The sequence below is a fragment of the Rattus norvegicus genome, chromosome 6 (assembly GCF_021556685.1).
Source record: "Rattus norvegicus strain SHRSP/BbbUtx chromosome 6, alternate assembly SHRSP_T2T, whole genome shotgun sequence".
Classification (NCBI taxonomy): Eukaryota; Metazoa; Chordata; class Mammalia; order Rodentia; family Muridae; genus Rattus; species Rattus norvegicus.
Window position 1 is genome coordinate 37731253 of NC_141539.1, and position 19071 is coordinate 37750323.

A 19071-nucleotide genomic window follows, 5' to 3' on the forward strand; every position below is an offset into this window, starting at 1 on the left:
CTAACCTGTCTTGATTTTTCTGTTGCTTTAGTAAAACTTTCAGTTTCCTTAACATGCCTTTAAGGGTCTTCATAACCTCTTGGTTAGCTTTACCCGGGTTATATGGGTCATCTTGCATCTTCTCTGCATTCAACACTGCATTTTCTTACGTCTTGCTTTTGTTCCATTTATGCTTACTATATTCCTCACATGCAACTCGCCCTGCCCCCGTAAATACACACTAAATTATCTCTCAGACTGTACATCAGTTGTTATTGAGTTATATTTCACTCCAGTCTGTTTAAATTCTCTGAAGATGAGATCACCATGCCTTTAAAGGGCAAACACAGGTAACTAGTATGGTCAATATAGTAGTAGAAGTATATACAGGTCTGATTATGAGTGCTAAATGACTTGGCATTTTATTAATAGATGCGAATGATGTCTTTATGAATGTTCACTTAAAATGCCACATGCATGTCTTGAGAAAACAAGTCTTTCAAACAAATTAAAATTTCGTTTGAGTGCCAGGGAGAGAGTAATGAGTGAATATTTCTATTCACGTGTTACCATGTATGTAGAATAGAGCATGAGACCTTGAGATTTTATCTCAAAAAATATTGTTAGAATTCTCTTTGTGTGTCTTCTGTTATTCATAGCTTTCTGATTTGGAATCGATAGATTGGTGCTCTGCAAAAGCTAGAAAGAGCTGTGAAAAAAATTCTGGAACTTTGATAAGAGCATTTAGAAGTGAAATAATTTTTAATAATTTTTTTAATTTTTTAATTTTTTGAGCATTTTTATTATCTTGAGCAAGAAATTTGTTAAGTCTTTTGAAAACTATATATAAAGAAAATCATAAGGGATGAAGAGACGACTTAGTGGTTAAGAGCAATTGTTGCTTTGCTCTTTCAGATGGTTTCTAGCGTCTGCATGGTGGCTCATAACCATCTATAACTCCAGTCTAAGGGGATCCAATACCCTCTTTGACCTCCTTGGGCACTAAGCATGGATGCTGTATGCATACAGGCAAAATTCTCACACAAATTGAATAAATACCTAATAAAAATTGAAATAGAAAATTAGGATATAAGAATATATATATTTGAAAATAGTATTAGAGGCCTAGAATTATTTGAGCCAGTACATAAATGAAGAGTTAACTTTGCTGTTCAGTGAGATGGCTTGGAAAATAGGTTACTCAAAAGTATGCAAAGGCTAACATGAACATATAAGCGATATGCTTACATTTCCTTTATATTCTTTTTTATAAATTGTAAAACATAAAGCTTTTTCTTCTTTTTCTCCTTTCAAATAGCTTTTGCCTACCAAAAAATTTTGGGAACCTGATGATTCAACAAAAGATGGACAAAAAGGCATATTTCTTGGGGATGATGAATGGAGAGAGACTGCATGGGGAACTTCTCGTAAGTTATTGATGTTTGGGTGAGAAAATGAATAGATTCAATGTTTTTTTAAATTTTGCCTATCTTTAAACAATTTAGAAAAACTTTGTCATACTTTTGTATGACATGTTTATAATTTAGATTTCTGTTTTTCTTTTTTTGAGATAGAATTTCTCTGTATAGCCATGGCTGACCCTAGAGCTGGTCCTGTAGACTGGGCTGGTCTTGAACTCAGAGATCTGCTTTCTTCTGCTTCTGCAGTGCTAATTTTAAGGGCATAGGCCACCACTGCACAGCTTTAGTTTAGATTTTTGTAACAACAGTTAAGTCTTACATGACAATATACTTTATTGATTAGATAGATATATTTAGTAGTCCTTTTTTTAAAAAAAAATGTATTTCTTTCATTTATACGTAGCTGTCTTCAGACATACCAGAAGAGGGCATCAGATTCTGTTTTACAGATGAGCAATCAGTGCTCTTATTTCCTGAGCCACCTCTCCAGCCCCTAGTAGTCGTTTTCTAATTGATTCGGATGATAAAAATTTGAAAACTACTAGAGGACTCATTAACTTAACCAGAATTTTCTGTCTTAAATTCTTTTGGGTGACAGTGACAGTCTAGCATTGTAAAATAGTAGCCACATCTAGAAATGATATAAATTGGTGATACAGACCTCCTAGAAGCAGAGCAGGTAAAAATAGTTTTGATTCCTATTAAGTTGCATGGAGAAAGTTAAATCTTAGAAACTTAGGGAAAAGGGACTTGGCACATAATGAATTATGACCTGTAAAAAAATAAAATCACAGTATTTATTTATAAATTTTAAAATATTGACATATTTTATTAAAATGTTTGTGATGAATCAAATTTGTGGGGTATATAAGTAAATGTGTTTTATAAATATTTTCTCTCATTATTGTTGAGTGTGATACAACTTTTGTATGCTATACAAAGTGAACGATATGAGAAAAATCCAAGATTCCTAACCATATATTTTGCAAATTACATTTCCTTTGGGGGTTGAATAAGAGTAGGGGGATATATAGGGCAGTGCTTGAGGAGATCTTAACTCCAAAAAAGAAAAAAAGAAAATTCTTGAGCCAGTGAGAAAAAAAGCTCTTACTACACAAACCTGGTGACCTGCAACCCATGCAAAAGTGGACTCCGAGAACAATCAAAGTTGTCCTCTGACTGCTGCATATGCACATGGCACATGTGTACCTACACATACATCATACACATAATAACAAAGCTTTCAACAATTATTTCTCTATAATAATAATAATAATATCTATTATTCCTTGAAGCTTAAGCGATAGTTTGCTTTTGTTTTTTAAAAGCATGTTTCAGACCGTGGGACTTTGAAAGTTTAGTTTCTATAACTAAAATAGTCTTACTCCTTTATTATCTCACTTCGTAAGGTTACTCTTCCTTTCTATGCCACTTAATATCATTTCTTCTTTTGGATTCACCTTAACATTGGGAAGAAATAATTCCCCATGCTTTATATTCCTGTAAAATTATGGATTGTTTTTGAAGGACTTTATCCTATTTTTGATTATTCCTTATTAAAGGTATCGCTGGGTTGGCCTGAACTTCAGTGTAGTAGAGACTAACCTTGAAATACTGATAGTCCTGCTTCTGCCTCTCAAGCGCTGAGATGGCGGAGTGTACCACTACACCCACCTAAATCTTTGGTGTTAGGAACCAAACTTAGTCTCATGCATGCTTGGTTATCACTACCAGTTGAGCTACATCCCCAGGCTCCGTACTCAATTCATTCTGTATGTTGACTTGTTTTATGTTGACTTGACTGACACAAGGTACAGTTACCTGAAAAGGGGGAACTTTAGTAGAGAAATGCCTGTACAAGATCCAGCTTTAGGGAATTTCCTTAATTAGTGATTGATCCGAGAGGGCCCAGCCCAATGTGGATGATGTGATCCATGCGCTGGTTCTGCAGTTTTATGAGAAAGCAGGCTGAGCAAGCCATGGTAAGCAAGGCAGTTAAGCTGCACTCTTCCATGACTTATACATCAGCTCCCACCTCCAGGTTCCTGACCTGCTTGAGTTCCTGCCCTCACTGCTTTTGATGATCAACTATTAACATGGAACAGTGAGCGAAATAAACTCAAGTTGCTTTTGGTCATGATATTTCATCACAGTAATAGTAGCCCCAAAACAAGTTGTCTTGTTCTTGAATCATAATACCTATCATGAGTCACAACATATACTAGTATTTAAACTGTGAGGGTGAATGATTAAAGCAAAGAGTATAATGACGAGTCACTTATAGATGCAAGTGGGAAATCAATTATACTTCAAAATTATTATTATTATTATTATATACTTCAAAATTATTATAGTAATGAAATAAATGAATATACTCATGGTATTAGAGACTAAAACTAATTATTGTTTCTGTTCACAAATGAGCCAGAGTTCACTAATTGCCCTTTGGTTTCTTTAAAAACAATTTTCAGCAATAAAAACTTGGAATACTGCCTCTAGTTTGTGGATTGTATTTAAATTATGCTAGCTCTCAGATGTTTAGAAATTACCTTTTCTTTTCAACAAAGGCATTTATGTTGAGTGCATAATTTTGTTCTAAAATAAACTAGAAAGTATTTTAAAAGTATTTATCTGATATTTGGGGTTTTCATCATGCACATAAAATTCTGAGATTCTAAATAAAATTTCTAAACTGATTGGTAATTATTGTGTTAATTACAATATGTTATAGGTTTGTGTGATGTATAACTGCGCTTAGGAGCTGCTGCCTCTTGTTTTTTAGAGGTTTTATTCCTAAAGGTTTAATACTTTGAAACAATTCAACTTTCAGAGTCATTTTCCTGCTGCATTGATATTTTTTTTTTGGTTTGACTCTTTTTTGCTTTTGTCACTAAATTAAACTCATGTGAACGCGGGTGAAGCAACTCTACAAAGTTGCCTTCTGACTTTCCATCTGTACTTTGAAGAAACAGTGATTCAGCTGGTTAAAAAAAAACTTGCCACAAAGCTTAACAACCTGAGTTTGATCCCTGGTGCCCATGTCAGTGTGGAAGGAGGGAACTGTCCACATATAACTGTTCTCTGACTTATACAAATAAAAAAATGTATCATTTGAAAAAAGATATCCCGGGCTGGAGAGATGGCTCAGTGGTTAAGAGCACCCGACTGCTCTTCCAGAGGTCCTGAGTTCAATTCCCAGCAACCACATGGTGGCTCACAACCATCTGTAAAGAGATCCGATGCCCTCTTCTGGTGTATCTGAAGACAGCTACAGTGTACTTACATATAATAAATGAATAAATCTTAAAAAAAAAAAGTCTTATTAAAAAAAAAAAAGAAAAAAGATATCCCAACTATCCAGAATGAAAAGTTGTTTATTTTAACAAGAGTATTATAATACAGGAAGTACTGGCTTTCCTGAAATTGGTGTTAATCTGTAAACTATATTTTACTTGGCTTAAAAGTAAAACTGTATTATGTTTTCCTTCCAAACAGATCATTCAATGTCCCAGCCTATTATGGTACAGAGAAGATCTGGACAGAGTTTTCATGGAAACAGTGAAGTAAATGCAATTCTTTCTCCGCGCTCAGAAAGTGGAGGCCTTGGCGTGAGCATGGTAGAATATGTATTAAGTTCCTCTCCTGCTGATAAATTGGATTCTCGATTTAGGAAGGGAACTTTTGTAAGTATTATTTTGAATACAAATTTGATATTTTCATCGATTTTTGTGTTTGTTTTATGGTATTTTGCTCTTTTCTTTCTTTTGACAAAAGATCTTACTAGCCTTGGCTAGCCTGGAAGTTATTGTGTAGACTAGCTAGCTGAGTCATGCCTGAGTCTCCTGTCCTGGCATTAAAAATATGGGCCACTGTTCCAGTTTAGCCAGATTATTTTTTCTGTTCTTAGAACTGAAAGAAACTTTAAAGCCATTTACAATTTGTTTTCTTACTTAGTTCATGAAATTGTAGAGTAATCGCAAGTACTTATGTTTTTATAACTGTGTTAACAACCAAATCACATTTAAAAACTTTCCTTGCAAAGGTAATATTGCTTACTCCCAATAGTACTTAATCTGTAACGAAGTCAAATTATGTAACAATTAAAACCTTTAATTTGTGGTGTTAATGCTTTTCCTGTACCGCTATAGTTAAGGTTGACTTAGCCCTTCTGTTATAAATCCCTAGTTTTTTGGCCTTTGCTAAATTAGTTCACTTAACAAAAGTGTTGTTTTATCATTACATGCACTACAGGGTAGTTTTAGACTACCTTTTGGTGCCTTTTTTTTCTGTTCTATTAAGTATTGAGAATCAAACAGATTCTTTTTCCTCAGGGTACTAGAGATGCTGAAACAGATGGACCTGAGAAAGGAGATCAAAAAGGCAAGGCTTCTCCATTTGAGGAGGACCAAAACAGAGATCTTAAACAAGATGATGAGGACTCTAAAATAAATGGCAGAGGTTTGCCAAATGGAATGGATGCCGATTGCAAAGATTTTAAGTAAGATTTTTTAACTTTTTCAAGAAGAAAAGCATTTCTTTTAGGAGTTATTACAGTTAGTTGATGTGATTGATTTAGATGGTTTTTCCAATTTAGGGTTACTTTTATTTCCTTTGTGCCTTGTCTTAATCTGGATGAATTTTTTTTAAATAAAATTAATGATCACGAGTTACTAAAAATCTTCAAAATCATAACTAAAACAGGGTGTTATGTTGGAAGATTAATGTTAGAAGCTGCTATTTTTGTCTTATGATCTAAATTAGAACTTTTTTCTTCACTAATTGGTGACTTACAGGTTTAATACTATTTTTCCTCTCCCCTTGAGTTGTGCTTGAGTACCTTGTAGTGGGATTTTTCTCTTGTATTGCTATATTAACTACTTTTTCATCCCCTGTCATTTGTTTTTTTCACCTTAGATATATGAGGCAAAATTAGTGTAGAAATCAGTGGTTTCCTTATACTATATGGATCGTGCTAAAACATAATCACTTCTTTAAATAAGAAATCACTTTTTAAGCTTGGAATTCTTGAATACTTATTTTTAGTTGTTTCTAGCAATTAAATGTGGTCTTTTGTTTTTGTTTTTGTTTTTCATTTATTGGCTTTCTATTAGACACTGCACATTTACCTGTACGCTAGAAAGTTGATGCTTCAGGCTGACCCTTGCAGTTTCTAATTAGTCGTCAAGCTTCACCTCATGAACCATGGAAGTTTAGATAAAGGGACAGTTACTTGGTGCATTTTATGTTCCTGCATTTACTACCTTCACCTAACAAAGAATAATAGTCTGTTAAAAGAACCATTTTCATCTGTTCATAGTGCAAAAAAGCATCCAAAACCAGTAAACCTCTTTTGACAGGAAAAAAATTAATATTCTTTATTTAGAATCTTTTCTTGATTTTTTTTTTCTTTTCTGCTCCTAAGTTTTAGTGAAGGTTAGACATTTAAAACTCGGTTGATTTATATATTTATAATTGAAGTGTTAACATACCATTAACTATAGCAAGAAAATGGCACCACTGATAGCACAATATTTTCTTTTGTCCTCTGCTTTTGCTATATTGAGTTGTTTTGTGTGAAAGGTTATGCTTCCTTTTAAACATTAATATGAACTGTATTTGTGGGGTTTGTTCCATTAGATTTCAAATATGCGTTTGAAATTACTAGTTAAATACAGCATCAGTACTTGACATGTAAAAATGCTTCAGAAAAATAGCTGTGGCTATATGATCTCTTACAAGTGTATCATTAATTTGTAGCAACACACATCGTGTGTGTGTGTGTGTGTGTGTGTGTGTGTGTGTGTGTGTGTATTTTTTTTTTCATGGAATGAAATTTAGGACCATTCCACCTTTTCAAATTGGCTAATCGGAAAGAAGCCCTGTTTTGGTTTGTTTTGGGTTTGTTTTTTTTCTTAATTTTTTTTTTTTTTTGGTTCTTTTTTTCGGAGCTGGGGACCGAACCCAGGGCCTTGCGCTTCCTAGGTAAGCGCTCTACCACTGAGCTAAATCCTCAGCCCCTCTTAAATGTTTTAGGGGGAAAAAAAAACCCACAAAAGAAAGGCAGGTGTGGCTAATGGCAAAACACATTTGAAATCTAATATAGTAAAGACTTGGAAATAGCATGCATGTTTTAAGTACTTAGTAGTCTGTACTTGTAATTAAGAATTACTTTGTAAACTGCTTTGTATATGATAGCAAACTTAGGCCAATATGGAACATCTTATATTAGAGACTGTTAAATTTGATGAACAACTGATGTTTAAGGCAAGTAAAACACTCATTACTATTAAACTTAGGTTTTTTAACTTTGAATGTGCTATGAATGTATAGTTTCTCAGAACAGTACAATTAAAAACATGAAAAAAGAATGTTAGATGGCGCTAGAAAGAGGTTCTGAGTTCAATTCTCAGCTACCACATGGTGGCTCACAACCATTTATAATGAGATCTAGAGCCCTCTTCTGGCCTGCCAGCATACATGCAGGCAGAATACTGTATAGATGATGATGATGAGGAGGAGGATAGGATGTTAATGAGAAGAGAAACCAATGCTAAAAGTTTAATCCAGTATTAGTGAATTTCTTGTGAAAATTAGGGTAATATGGTAGAACAGTGTTGGGGTATTTTATTTATATAAAGTTTGTGTGTGTGTTCTGTATACTTTTAAGTTTTCAAAAATGTCTATATTTACATTTCTTTTGGTGGTTTAAACAGAAACAGCTTGATGCAGTAAAGATGGTTTTGGGTAGATATTTATTGTATAGGGCTTTCCTAAAGGCTTCCTGGTTGGCTGCTACTCCCTTTCTTGCTCTCTCTTACTCTTGTTCTTTTAGCTAGAACTACCCAGTCATACATTTACTCTCATTAAGGAAGCAGATCCAAAACATAAAAGGATTTGCTCAGAACAAAACTTTAAAAGTCACAGTTGTGAGTCAGCTTTTGTTTTAGTTTAAATTTCTTTCAGTCATAGAAACTATAACCAAGTTTTTTGATAAGTGGAATTTTGAGCTTTGCCATATTTGTTGTTAGTTGTTTTTTTATTCTTTTTTTTTTCCAGAGCTGGGGACCGAACCCAGGGCCTTGCGCTTCCTAGGCAAGCGCTCTACCACTGAGCTAAATCCCCAACCCCGTTTTTTTATTCTTAATTTTTGTCTATGGTTTTAGACAAAAGTTTCAGGTAGTATAGTTCTAAATTTTAACAATTTTTCTTACCTGTCTATTTGTCTTACCTGTATTATTGAAGTATATGATTATGCTACTCAAATTGAGGAGAGTGATAAAATTAAAAATACTGAAACTGTGTTATCTTTTTTTTTTTTTGAAACTGTTATCTTAAGTAGTTACTAAATAGGAAGAATATGAGAAATGGAATGGTTGATGGCTCAGAAAGCCTTATTTATTATTCATATTTTGGGAATTTTTTCCTCAATCACTATTTTGCCCTTTGACTTGCTACTTTTACTCATGGTGCTTTTCTGTTTTCTTTATTTAGTCGTACTCCGGGAAGTCGTCAAGCCTCTCCAACTGAAGTAGTTGAGCGCCTTGGCCCTAGTACTAATCCCCCAGAAGGATTGGGTCCTCTTCCTAATCCGACAGCGAATAAACCACTTGTTGAAGAATTTTCAAATCCTGAAACTCAGAATCTGGATGCAATGGACCAAGTTGGTCTGGATTCCTTACAGTTTGACTATCCTGGTAATCAGGTACCCATGGATTCTTCAGGAGCTACTGTAGGCCTTTTTGACTACAATTCCCAACAGCAGGTAAAAATGCTTCTTTAAGAAATCTCTTTAATAATATTACTAGTGTAACCTGAAGTGATAATGAATCATTACAAATGATAGAGGTTTTGACACTTAATGCTTTATTGATTAAAATGTCATTAAAGTTTTTCAAATAAGTATTTAAAATATTCACAGCTTTTTAATGAGAATGGCAGTGTTTTGGTGTTAATCTTTGTATTAAATCTTTTCCTGGATAGCTCTTTCAGAGGACTAATGCACTAACAGTTCAGCAGTTAACTGCTGCTCAACAGCAGCAGTATGCATTAGCAGCAGCTCAGCAGCCGCATATAGGTAAGTCTTCATGAATTACCCTTTTTGTTGTTAGGAAAATCTTGTATTAAATTATTTAAAATGTTTCCTTTTTATTTCTTAAAGTAAGTCTTGTTTATATTTAATTTATTACTTTTGAAAACACTTGAGTTTGTAGTAATAGATTACATATTAAGGATTATGGTTAATGGAGGAAATTGTTTTGATTATTTGCATCATTTGTTAAATCTGTCTGTAATTAGGCCAGCAAGAATCTTCAGTGGGTTTGCCATAAATCCTGATGACCCACATTTGATCTTAAAATCCAGAATCTATGATGAAGGAGATAACCAACTTCACAAGTTATCATCTGACCTCAACATATGTTCTATGGCATGAAAACATGCACACATACATTTTAAAATTTGAAAATTTATACTTGATAAATGTTAGTTTTTAAGATTTGTCTCAGTGGGTAATTGATAATCAAAGATCCAGAAATAAGTGTTATTGTTTATATAATCTATTATCCAGTCAGAATGCTCGTTTTTAGAATTAATCAAAAACAGGAATCCCAAGAAATTTTCTTTAAAACCATTAACTTTTTGACATCTAGTTCTAATTAATGTGAATTAACTCAACGATGTATTACTGATAAAATTCAAGTTGGGTGCATGTTTTGCTATCTATATTAAGTTTACTTTTGTCTTTATTTCTTGTTTTTCCTACCACTTATATATCTTTACTGTTTAATAATACAAATAATAATTAATATGCTAATAGCTGTATTGTTTTTCCTCTTCTCAGCATTCTGATTCTCACCTTTTTAATATGTAGTGAAATAAGTTTAATATATTTGGAAGCTTTTTAAAGGATAATATAGATTATCAAATTTATCAAGTAAGACGAGTTTCTCATGCCCTTCTGTCTAGTTTCTTCTAATCCTTCTTATATGATTGTAGTATATTAAAACTAGCAAGATGGTATTAATGTAGAACATAAATAGTTTTGTATCATTTATCACTATGGATTTACCTATCTATCTGATTTTGGTTAATTTAATTTATTTTCTAGTTGCAAGTGTTTTGCGGTAGGATTTCTTTGATTTTTTTTTATTAGTTTTTTTTTGGGGGGGGGGGTGGCTAGGAGTTGAACTTAGAGCCTTACAGGGCATCCCTGGATATCTCTCACTGAACTGTTTCCAGCCCTCAAGTGCTCTTTAAGGACTGATTCGTTTCTCTTCCTTCAAATATATATTGTTCTGTATTAGTGCTATTAAGTCTTATTAGGAATTTTACTTTAGATTTTTACAAGGAAGTATATATGTATGTATGTACATTTTTTTTTTTTCTAATTGCAGCATCTACCTGGCCTCCTTCCTTTCTGGGCCTCCTTTATCCATGTATTTATTAATCTAACCCTTTTATTGTTAAAAATGTATTAGTTGCATCTGCTCATGAAATGCAATAGGTTTTATTATTTTGGAGGTTTTGCTCAGTGGGGGTTATGAACTTCAGAATCATCTACTTCCAGAAGCTCGGATTTTGGGTTTTAAAAATATACTTTGGGGGGCTGGAGAGATGGCTCAGTGGTTAAGAGAACTGACTGCTCTTTCAGGAGTCCTGAGTTCAAATCCCAGCAACCACAAGGTGGCTCACAACCATCTGTAATGAGATCAGATGCTCTCTTCTGGTGTGTCTGAAGACAGCTACAGTGTACTTATATATAATAAATAAATCTTTAAAAAATATATATATACACACACACTTTGGAATAATTAACCCTTATTATTACCCTCATTAATGAATACATAGTGTTGTTTTGTTCAAATCTAGTGTTGATAAGTGCTTAAAATTTTTTGTGGGTTGTACTCAGTTGTTAAAGTGCTTGCATAGCACACAGGAAATCCTGAGTTGATTCTCTCAATTGCTTTTCTTTAAAAAATTTTTTAAAATACGTTTTTATTTATATGTGTTCAGTTAGTGTAAGGATGTGCTTGTGAGTGTTCTTGGAAACCATAAAAGGGTATCAGGTTCCCTGTGGTTAGTGGCATACATCTTTAACTGGTGAGCTAATCTATACAGCTGATCCTTAATTCTAAGGAGCATTTATTTGTAAGTGATTTGTCTTTTTTTTTTTTTGTTTTTTTTTTTGTTTTTTTTTTTGTTTTTGCAATTGTCAAGTTTTGTTATCCAAATACTTGCTTTAATGAAATGAGTTTAGAAATGGGGTGTGTGTGTGTGTGTGAAGAGTTCATTTATTAGTTGGTACTTGTATGAGCTTACAGAATCTTAAACAGTTTTGACAATTTGATACAAATTTTAGAAACCTGAGTAAGTTGACAATATTTTTGTGGAAATATAAGCTATCAAATTGACTCTGTTTTAATCTTAATTTCACATTTGTAAATATTTATTTTTTGACCATTGGTTCTTTTTAATCAAAATTTAATCATCTTTGGCTATCTTACAGCATACTTAAAACAGCATGATTCTGTAGAAATAAAGTGCATACTATGAACAATTTATTTAGTGACCATGATTGAAACATGAAGTTGGTAAACGTGATCCAAATTATTCTATTGTCTTAACCTGTTGTATCATTTCAGAATTTTGGCACGAAACTAATGAGAAATTTTACATTCTTTAAATTCTGAAATGAGATATGTGTTTATCTGATCTTAAGCTAGTTACATTTTGAATGCTTATTGGAATTGTGTGGCTGGTAACTACCATGTTGTTCAGTATTGGTGTAAAGAGCCTTCTAAAGGGGGTTGACCAAACTTTCTATACAAGGGTAAACACAGCAAATAATGTAAGCTTTTCAGTTCTTAGGAAGATTAGCGATTCCACTGTAGTAGCAGGAGCGTTGTCATAAGTGATACATAATAAGGGTATTTGTTTTCAGTAAAAGCTATGGGTACATAAGTTAGAATTTTTGTTTGTTTTATTTTGTTTTCAAGACTGTTTCTTTGTGTAGTCATGGCTGTCCTAGAACCAGCTCTGTAGACCAGGCTGGACTCAAACTTAAAGAAATGTCTACCCCCCCTTTGCTTCACCATGTACCACAACTGCCCATCTAAGTTAAATTTTGCTTTGTATGTTAAATTTTTTTCCAGACATCTAAAAATTATGGAACAGCTTTTTGCTTTTTTGTTTTTTACAATAGGTAGCAATATAGGCTTGGCCCATATGAAAAAAGGTTAGTGATAAGTATTAGATCCAGCATATTTTTAAAAACACATTGTACACAGAGAATACATGCCTAAGTCAGAAGGAAAAGGTGAGTTGTATAGATGATTTCTATAGTACAGGAAATCTGAAAATCTGTAGTATTAAAAGCCTATAAAAAGCTAGGAGATAAATGACCAGATTTGAGAGACTGAACCATGCAAGCCATGTAAGGAAGAGTGACCCCCTCCTCCATAGGGTGCTGGTATATTAGGTTAGGAGGTATGAGTGGCATAATATAAGTTTAGGTGGTCATGCTATTGTTTGATGAACAGATGAGAGAAAACTCACAAAGGGTAATGTTTGAAACAAAAATAACAGTGGAAATAAGAATAATCAGATAAATCGTCTTAACAGGAGTGCACACTCATATAAACTATAAGTAAAGAGCCTTAAAGTTTCATAAACCATTTTAAAAGTGGATTTACAGCATTTAGAAATCAGATTTGCTTTGTCCTTTCATGGCTTTGGTCCCAGAACCCTAAATAGAGGTGACAAGGGAATGAAGATAAGACAGACACACAGACAAAGAAAAGGCTGGTATTGGGTGAATTGGGTTATCAGAAAGAGAGGACTCAGTGCCCCAGAAGTTCAGCATGCTCATTATATATTATTGAATAGGAAAGGGTCATTATTGCATACAGCTGAAGAAGAAGGCAGGTTTAACTCCTCTCAGAAGCATGTTCTCTAGGGGAGCAGTCCTAAAACTTCAAACATCTGGAGGGAGAAAGCTATGGATACTGTCAACATTGTTTTGCTGTACCTCTGAGCCTTGTCTGAGGAAAGCTTTGCCACTTCCATATGGTTGAGACGTTGGGTAGGGTCCTTGACGTATCATGTCCATGTTAACAACACACATTGTCTCAGGGCTTCCTTACTCCCCACAAAACTTGGCATGGTGGCACTCTCCTTTAATCCCCACACAGAGGAGGCAGAGAAAGCCAAATCTTTGTGAATATGGGACCCAGCTTGATCTAAATAGAGAATTCCAGGTCAACAAGGGTTGCATAGTGAAACCTTTTTTTGTGGGGGTGGAGATAAATTTAAGACATCAAAGGTTATGTAGAAGTCTTCAAACTACAACATGATGTGAAAATCATTGAAAAGGCAATTCTTCAGTGGACTGCATTACTGTGTGGCTATTTACCTAAGAAAATTGAGAAATCCTCTAGAACATCGAGGTAGTCTGTAGTGACCAAAACATGATACAGGAGAAGCTTGGAGCAGAAAAGGGAGTATGAATATACATTGCATTTTTAAAGAACCCCTTTCACAGAGGTTTCATACCAGATATCCTGCATATCAGATATTTACATTATGATTCATAACAATAGCAAAATTACAGTTGTGAAGTAGCAGTGAAAATAATTTTGTGGTTAGAGGTCACCATAACACGAGGAGCTGTATTAAAGGGTCACAGCATTAGGAAGGGTGAGAACCACTGGGTTACATTGTAAGTTTCAGGCCAGTGTGGTCTACTCTAATTCACCCCAAAAATGAAGGAAGAGAACGGTTTTTGTTTTGAACTTACTTGAAAAATTGAAAAAAAAATTCTGGGGAGGTGCTCAACATTGTAAAAATTGAGTTCTCCAAATTGGAATGTTTGTTATTATATTCTTGTCAGAATTCTAGTGGGGATTCATTTGTTTGAAAATTAGATGGTTTTTTTTTTTTTTTATGTTTGTCTCAGGAAAATGAAGCTAGGAAATTATTAGAAAACTGAAGTGTAAAATGGGGACTTGCTCAACTATGTTAAGATAGCTATTATTCATGGTGATTAAACTATGGCATTGACCTAGGAAATACAAGTGTATTGGTGGATAAGAACATTTATAAATAGGTCTGTGTGTGTGTGTGTGTGTTTAGTGAAGGATGATAGTGTGAATTATAAGTTTTAAAAAAGTCATTTATGTATTATGTACTGTGTATGCATAGAGAAGTGGGTGGGCATATAGTGGGGTTTGCTAGTCTTGGCTGCAGGCATATTTGCCTACTGACCATCTTGATCCCTTCATAAAACCCAGCTTGTTACACAGCCAAGGGTGACCAGCTTCCACCCAAGTACTGAAATTACATATGTGTGCCCTCTGCCATAGGTCAGTTTTAATCTTGATGTTTCAAAGCAGTGTATAAAAATGGGTATTTGAAAATAACTTAGGGGTTGGGGATTTAGCTCAGTGGTAGAGCGCTTGCCTAGCAAGCGCAAGGCCCTGGGTTCAGTCCCCAGCTCCGGAAAAAAAAAAAAGAAAAAAAAAAAGAAAATAACTTGGGATATTTGATTCTCTCTTTGTGGATTGAATTTTTAAATTAAAAGGTAAGAGTTAAGATGCATTGGCCCATTTTGTCTTGTTGATAGTAAAAGAACCATTAATTAAAATTGGTTTTGCTTATTTCAGTGTTTTACTTTACTGATCAGATTGGTAGTAGACAACAAAATTTGATAGGTTTCTCTTTTGGCAAGTTGTAAATAGCATATATAATTTTGTGATATAACACATTTAAAAAAATAAATCCTAGCCTTCCAGTTTCTTCTTTGATGGCCTTAAGTAGAACATCAGTATTAGTATATAATTTCCTATTCCGATAATAACTAAATCTATAATAGATGAAACCAGTGAGAACATAGTTTTTTTGTTGTTGTTGTTGTTTTTTTAGATTTTATTATTGTGTATGTTTCTGCACAACCACATGAGTGCCAAAACAGGGTATATATTGAGTATATCTAGGCTATAGTTACAGACAGTTGTGAGATGCTTGATGTGGATATTGGGAACTGAACTTAGGATCTCTATGAGGCCAGTTTGTGCTCTTAATCCCTTGAGCCCCAACCAGGGAGAAATCTTGAAACTGTTGACCTGGGGCAGAGTTTAACATGCAGTCCTGAGCAAATGATGGTAAGTATAAGAATAGTCTTGAACCCCCAAAAAACTGGTTTTGAAAAATAGCTATGTTGCGCGCCTCTGGGCATAAAATTGTGTGGGCTGCAGCCTATATCTTAGAAATCCTGTCTCAAAAAGATAAGGAAAAAACAAACTCATTTTTATGATCATCATCTAAAGCTGGGTCTCTAACATCTTTAATTTTAAATATATTCATTTTTATTTCATTTTCAATTGTCTTAAGTTACTTTCCAGAAGAGACAATTGTAACAGTACACTTTCAGCAACTGGCCAAGGGTATATATGGTAATTGTCAGTGTCTAGAAATTTCTTCTCTTTAAGAATACTGCAGATACATAGTTTTCATTCATTTTTGGCTTCTACCTAATCCGTACGGGCTTATATTAAGCTTAGAAATTTTTAAATCAGAGAAGCTTAAAGTCACTCTTTTAAACATTCTAAAAATCAGAGAGACTTAAAGTCACTGTCTTTTAAACTCTTTCTTGTTTCGTCTTAGGTCATCTTAGGATGTCCAAAAGTTTCATAAAACAGCTGGTGTTCTATTTTTTTTCTTCATTTTTATTTTGTAAATGCAGTTATTCAGTAAAAATTTGAACCCTTACCGTATGGGGTCCCACCCCAGATTCAGAATAGCAGTGTTTTTACCTAGTGAAGAAATGTTTTACATTTTCGTTTATTATTTCTCACCCTTTTAAATATAGCTGGTGTATTCTCAGCAGGCCTTGCTCCAGCTGCATTTGTGCCAAATCCATATATTATTAGTGCTGCTCCTCCAGGGACCGACCCGTATACTGCAGCAGGATTGGCTGCAGCAGCAACATTAGCAGGTAACTTGTTTATCCTTGTTGCTTGTTATGAATTTGGGGAGGGGTGGTCTGTGAGTAATTTGGAGTTTCTCTGAGATACTAAGATACTGTCCATAGTAAACTGAGACTTGCAGAGAGAGTTCATTTTTCAGTTATACTATGCAGGGCAGTAGCACTGCAGTAAGAACTCTTTTTCATCCCTATGTGTAGTTGGTTTATATTTCTAGTTTGTAGTTAGAAATCTTACAGTGTGGAATCTACATCTTTATTTATACTGATCCTAATAATCAAAACAAAATGTCATTTCTTAAGCATTACAAGCAAGCAGGTGCAAACAGTATGGAAGGAATTTTATTGACAGTTGTTCAAGTCAAAGCTGTATTAATTGCTTATTTAAGTTAAGGGAAACTTGTATGCTAGTCAGGTGCAGTCTTATTGACAGACCATTTTGCTGGTCTTCTGTAAAGTCATTGGGAGACGTTTGATTTAGGTTGAATTGGCTACAGATAGAGATATAAGTTCAGTCTTTGAGCATGGTTTATATTGATTATAGAGGCAAGAATGTGTTACTGTTGTTCCTGGGTTCACTTGCATGAGTTGGTGGACTAACTTTGAAAGGGTCACTGCTACTTCTGACTTTAAGAGATAAATGATTGTCACCAGTTAGTATTTATGACTGTTGGGCAGTCCATCTCTTGGGCAGTCCTTCTGTTGGTGGAGATTGACAGCCTTCAAACTTAAGATATTACTTTGCAAAGTGAGAGAAAAAAGCTAATTTTAAATTATTTATTTATTTATTTATTTGCCGTCTAATATACTAAACAGAAAGAAACCTGTCAATGCTTTTGATGTAGAAGTTGTACCACGTGATTCCATATGTATGTGTAGTTTTCTGGTGCCATTTAACTAGATATTAATATGCTGGTGCTAGCAGACATTTTTGTTTAATTTTGTTTGCTCCTATATATGTTTGTGTACACACGCATATCCACAGGACTGAGAAAAGTGCCTTCAAGAAATCATTTAGTACATTCTACACAGTTAGGCCCTTTATTAGAGCACCAGGACTGTTCAGCAGAAATGCAGCATAAACCAAAAAATACAGTTTATTAGGTTTTTTTTTTAAGCCATAAAATATAAAGTAATTCAGTAGCATATTTGATTTGACACAGTAAGTCTAAAGTTCTGTAATTTTAATATCTAATCAGTATTTTAAAATATTTATATTTTTGCATTGCTCTCCATGCTGAATCTTCAGAATACTAATATACTTGTGTAAAGCACGTCTTGATTAGGACTCTTGTTCAGCTACCACATGAGTTTCTGGCTGTGTTGAATAGACAGAGGCTCGAGATAGTTTGAAGTTTTTGGGTTTTTTTTTTTTTTTTTTTTAAATAACACTTTAAAGTTTTTATGTGTTCTGACATTCTTTACTATAGGTTGGGTTTAAATCACTTTTTAGAAATATATTTGCCTCTAAGTGTATTAGTGCTTTAATTTTTAGAGACTTGATATTTGTACTTGGCTCTAATTTTCTTCTAAACTCTGTAAGGTTGGATTTTTAAAGTAAACAAGTTAATTGTCCTAATTTGATTTGACATATTAAAACATTTGTTGTATCTGTCAGAAGTTAGGACTCAACTCCTTTTTTGGTGGACTCATTAATCTAAAATGAGATATCTTGAACTAAATAAAATAGAGCAGAAACAGTTCATTTTATTTCCCCTTTGCTATCTTTACTTCCCTCCCTTTTTTTGAATCATCTAGACAGTATAAACACTGATGTCTCACATCTGTTTTCATATAACTCAGTTGCATGTGAGGATGGTGACTAGTGCTGTTTCAAATAGGAAAAATGTCTTTAAACTATAAGCTTCAAGTTCATATTACTATGAGCTGGTTCCCTAGTTTTCTTACAAATTAAAAGTTAAAAATTTTAATAATCAAAAATTATTCTTACCCAATTAATGAATTATCTAAAGTATTAACAGTTTTATGGTATCTAGTGTATTTCCTTATTATTTGTGTCTATATTAGACCCATACATTGGCAGTCAATCCATGTGAGTGTGTAAGTCTCCTGTTAGCATTGTACTTGAATCTGTTCTGTAAGGCCACTGCTCTCATGAACACTCTTCTCCTGTCTTTGATATCAGTAGTAAGCTGGGTATGGCAATGATGCAAGTAATTGGGAATCTGAAGCAAGGCATTAGAAGTTTGAGACTAGTTGGTTACAAACTGAGACTATGTCTCAGTTTAACAAAAACAAACCCATATCTGACTGACCTTATGTCTTAAAAGAATCACTTTCAAGTGTGGTATAACAAGTGTGATGTGGTCAGCTCTTAAGGAGACTTGTCTCCTTTTATAATTTAATGCTAACTGATCTTGTATGTAAAATTTAGTGACTTTTTTTTTTCTTTTGGTGGGCCATATGGGGTTTAGGTCCAGCAGTGGTTCCACCTCAGTATTATGGTGTTCCATGGGGGGTGTATCCAGCCAATTTATTTCAGCAACAAGCTGCAGCTGCGGCAAGCAACACAGCCAATCAGCAAGCAGCATCACAAGCTCAGCCTGGACAGCAGCAGGTAGGCCTTTCTTTGTGATATAATAAGCCGAGGATTCTTTAAATTCCATTGAGTTCCTGGTATTTAAAAGATGTTAATTTCCTTAGTAGATGGCATGACAATACTTAATGTATAGT

The 19071-nt window shown here is 34.0% G+C and overlaps 1 protein-coding gene across 53 annotated transcripts in view; it reads left to right on the forward strand.

Moving 5' to 3' along the window:
* The window catches only part of Pum2 (pumilio RNA-binding family member 2), an 80218-nt gene that overhangs the window by 28797 nt on the left and 32350 nt on the right, over positions 1-19071 (forward strand). For 24 of the 53 annotated variants that reach the window (XR_015621735.1, XR_015621737.1, XR_015621736.1 and 21 more), the window contains 7 exons: positions 1298-1406; positions 4896-5083; positions 5732-5898; positions 8892-9162; positions 9381-9474; positions 16264-16389; positions 18813-18955. Coding sequence is in view for 50 of the 53 variants with exons in the window: in XM_087552545.1 (XP_087408671.1) it covers positions 1298-1406; positions 4896-5083; positions 5732-5898; positions 8892-9162; positions 9381-9474; positions 16264-16389; positions 18813-18955 (1098 nt within the window). In the remaining 3 variants the exon portion in view is untranslated. The remainder of the gene's footprint in view (positions 1-1297; positions 1407-4895; positions 5084-5731; positions 5899-8891; positions 9163-9380; positions 9475-16263; positions 16390-18812; positions 18956-19071) is intronic. The other 29 variants (XM_087552566.1, XM_087552558.1, XM_087552556.1 and 26 more) reach the window with 5 other exon arrangements.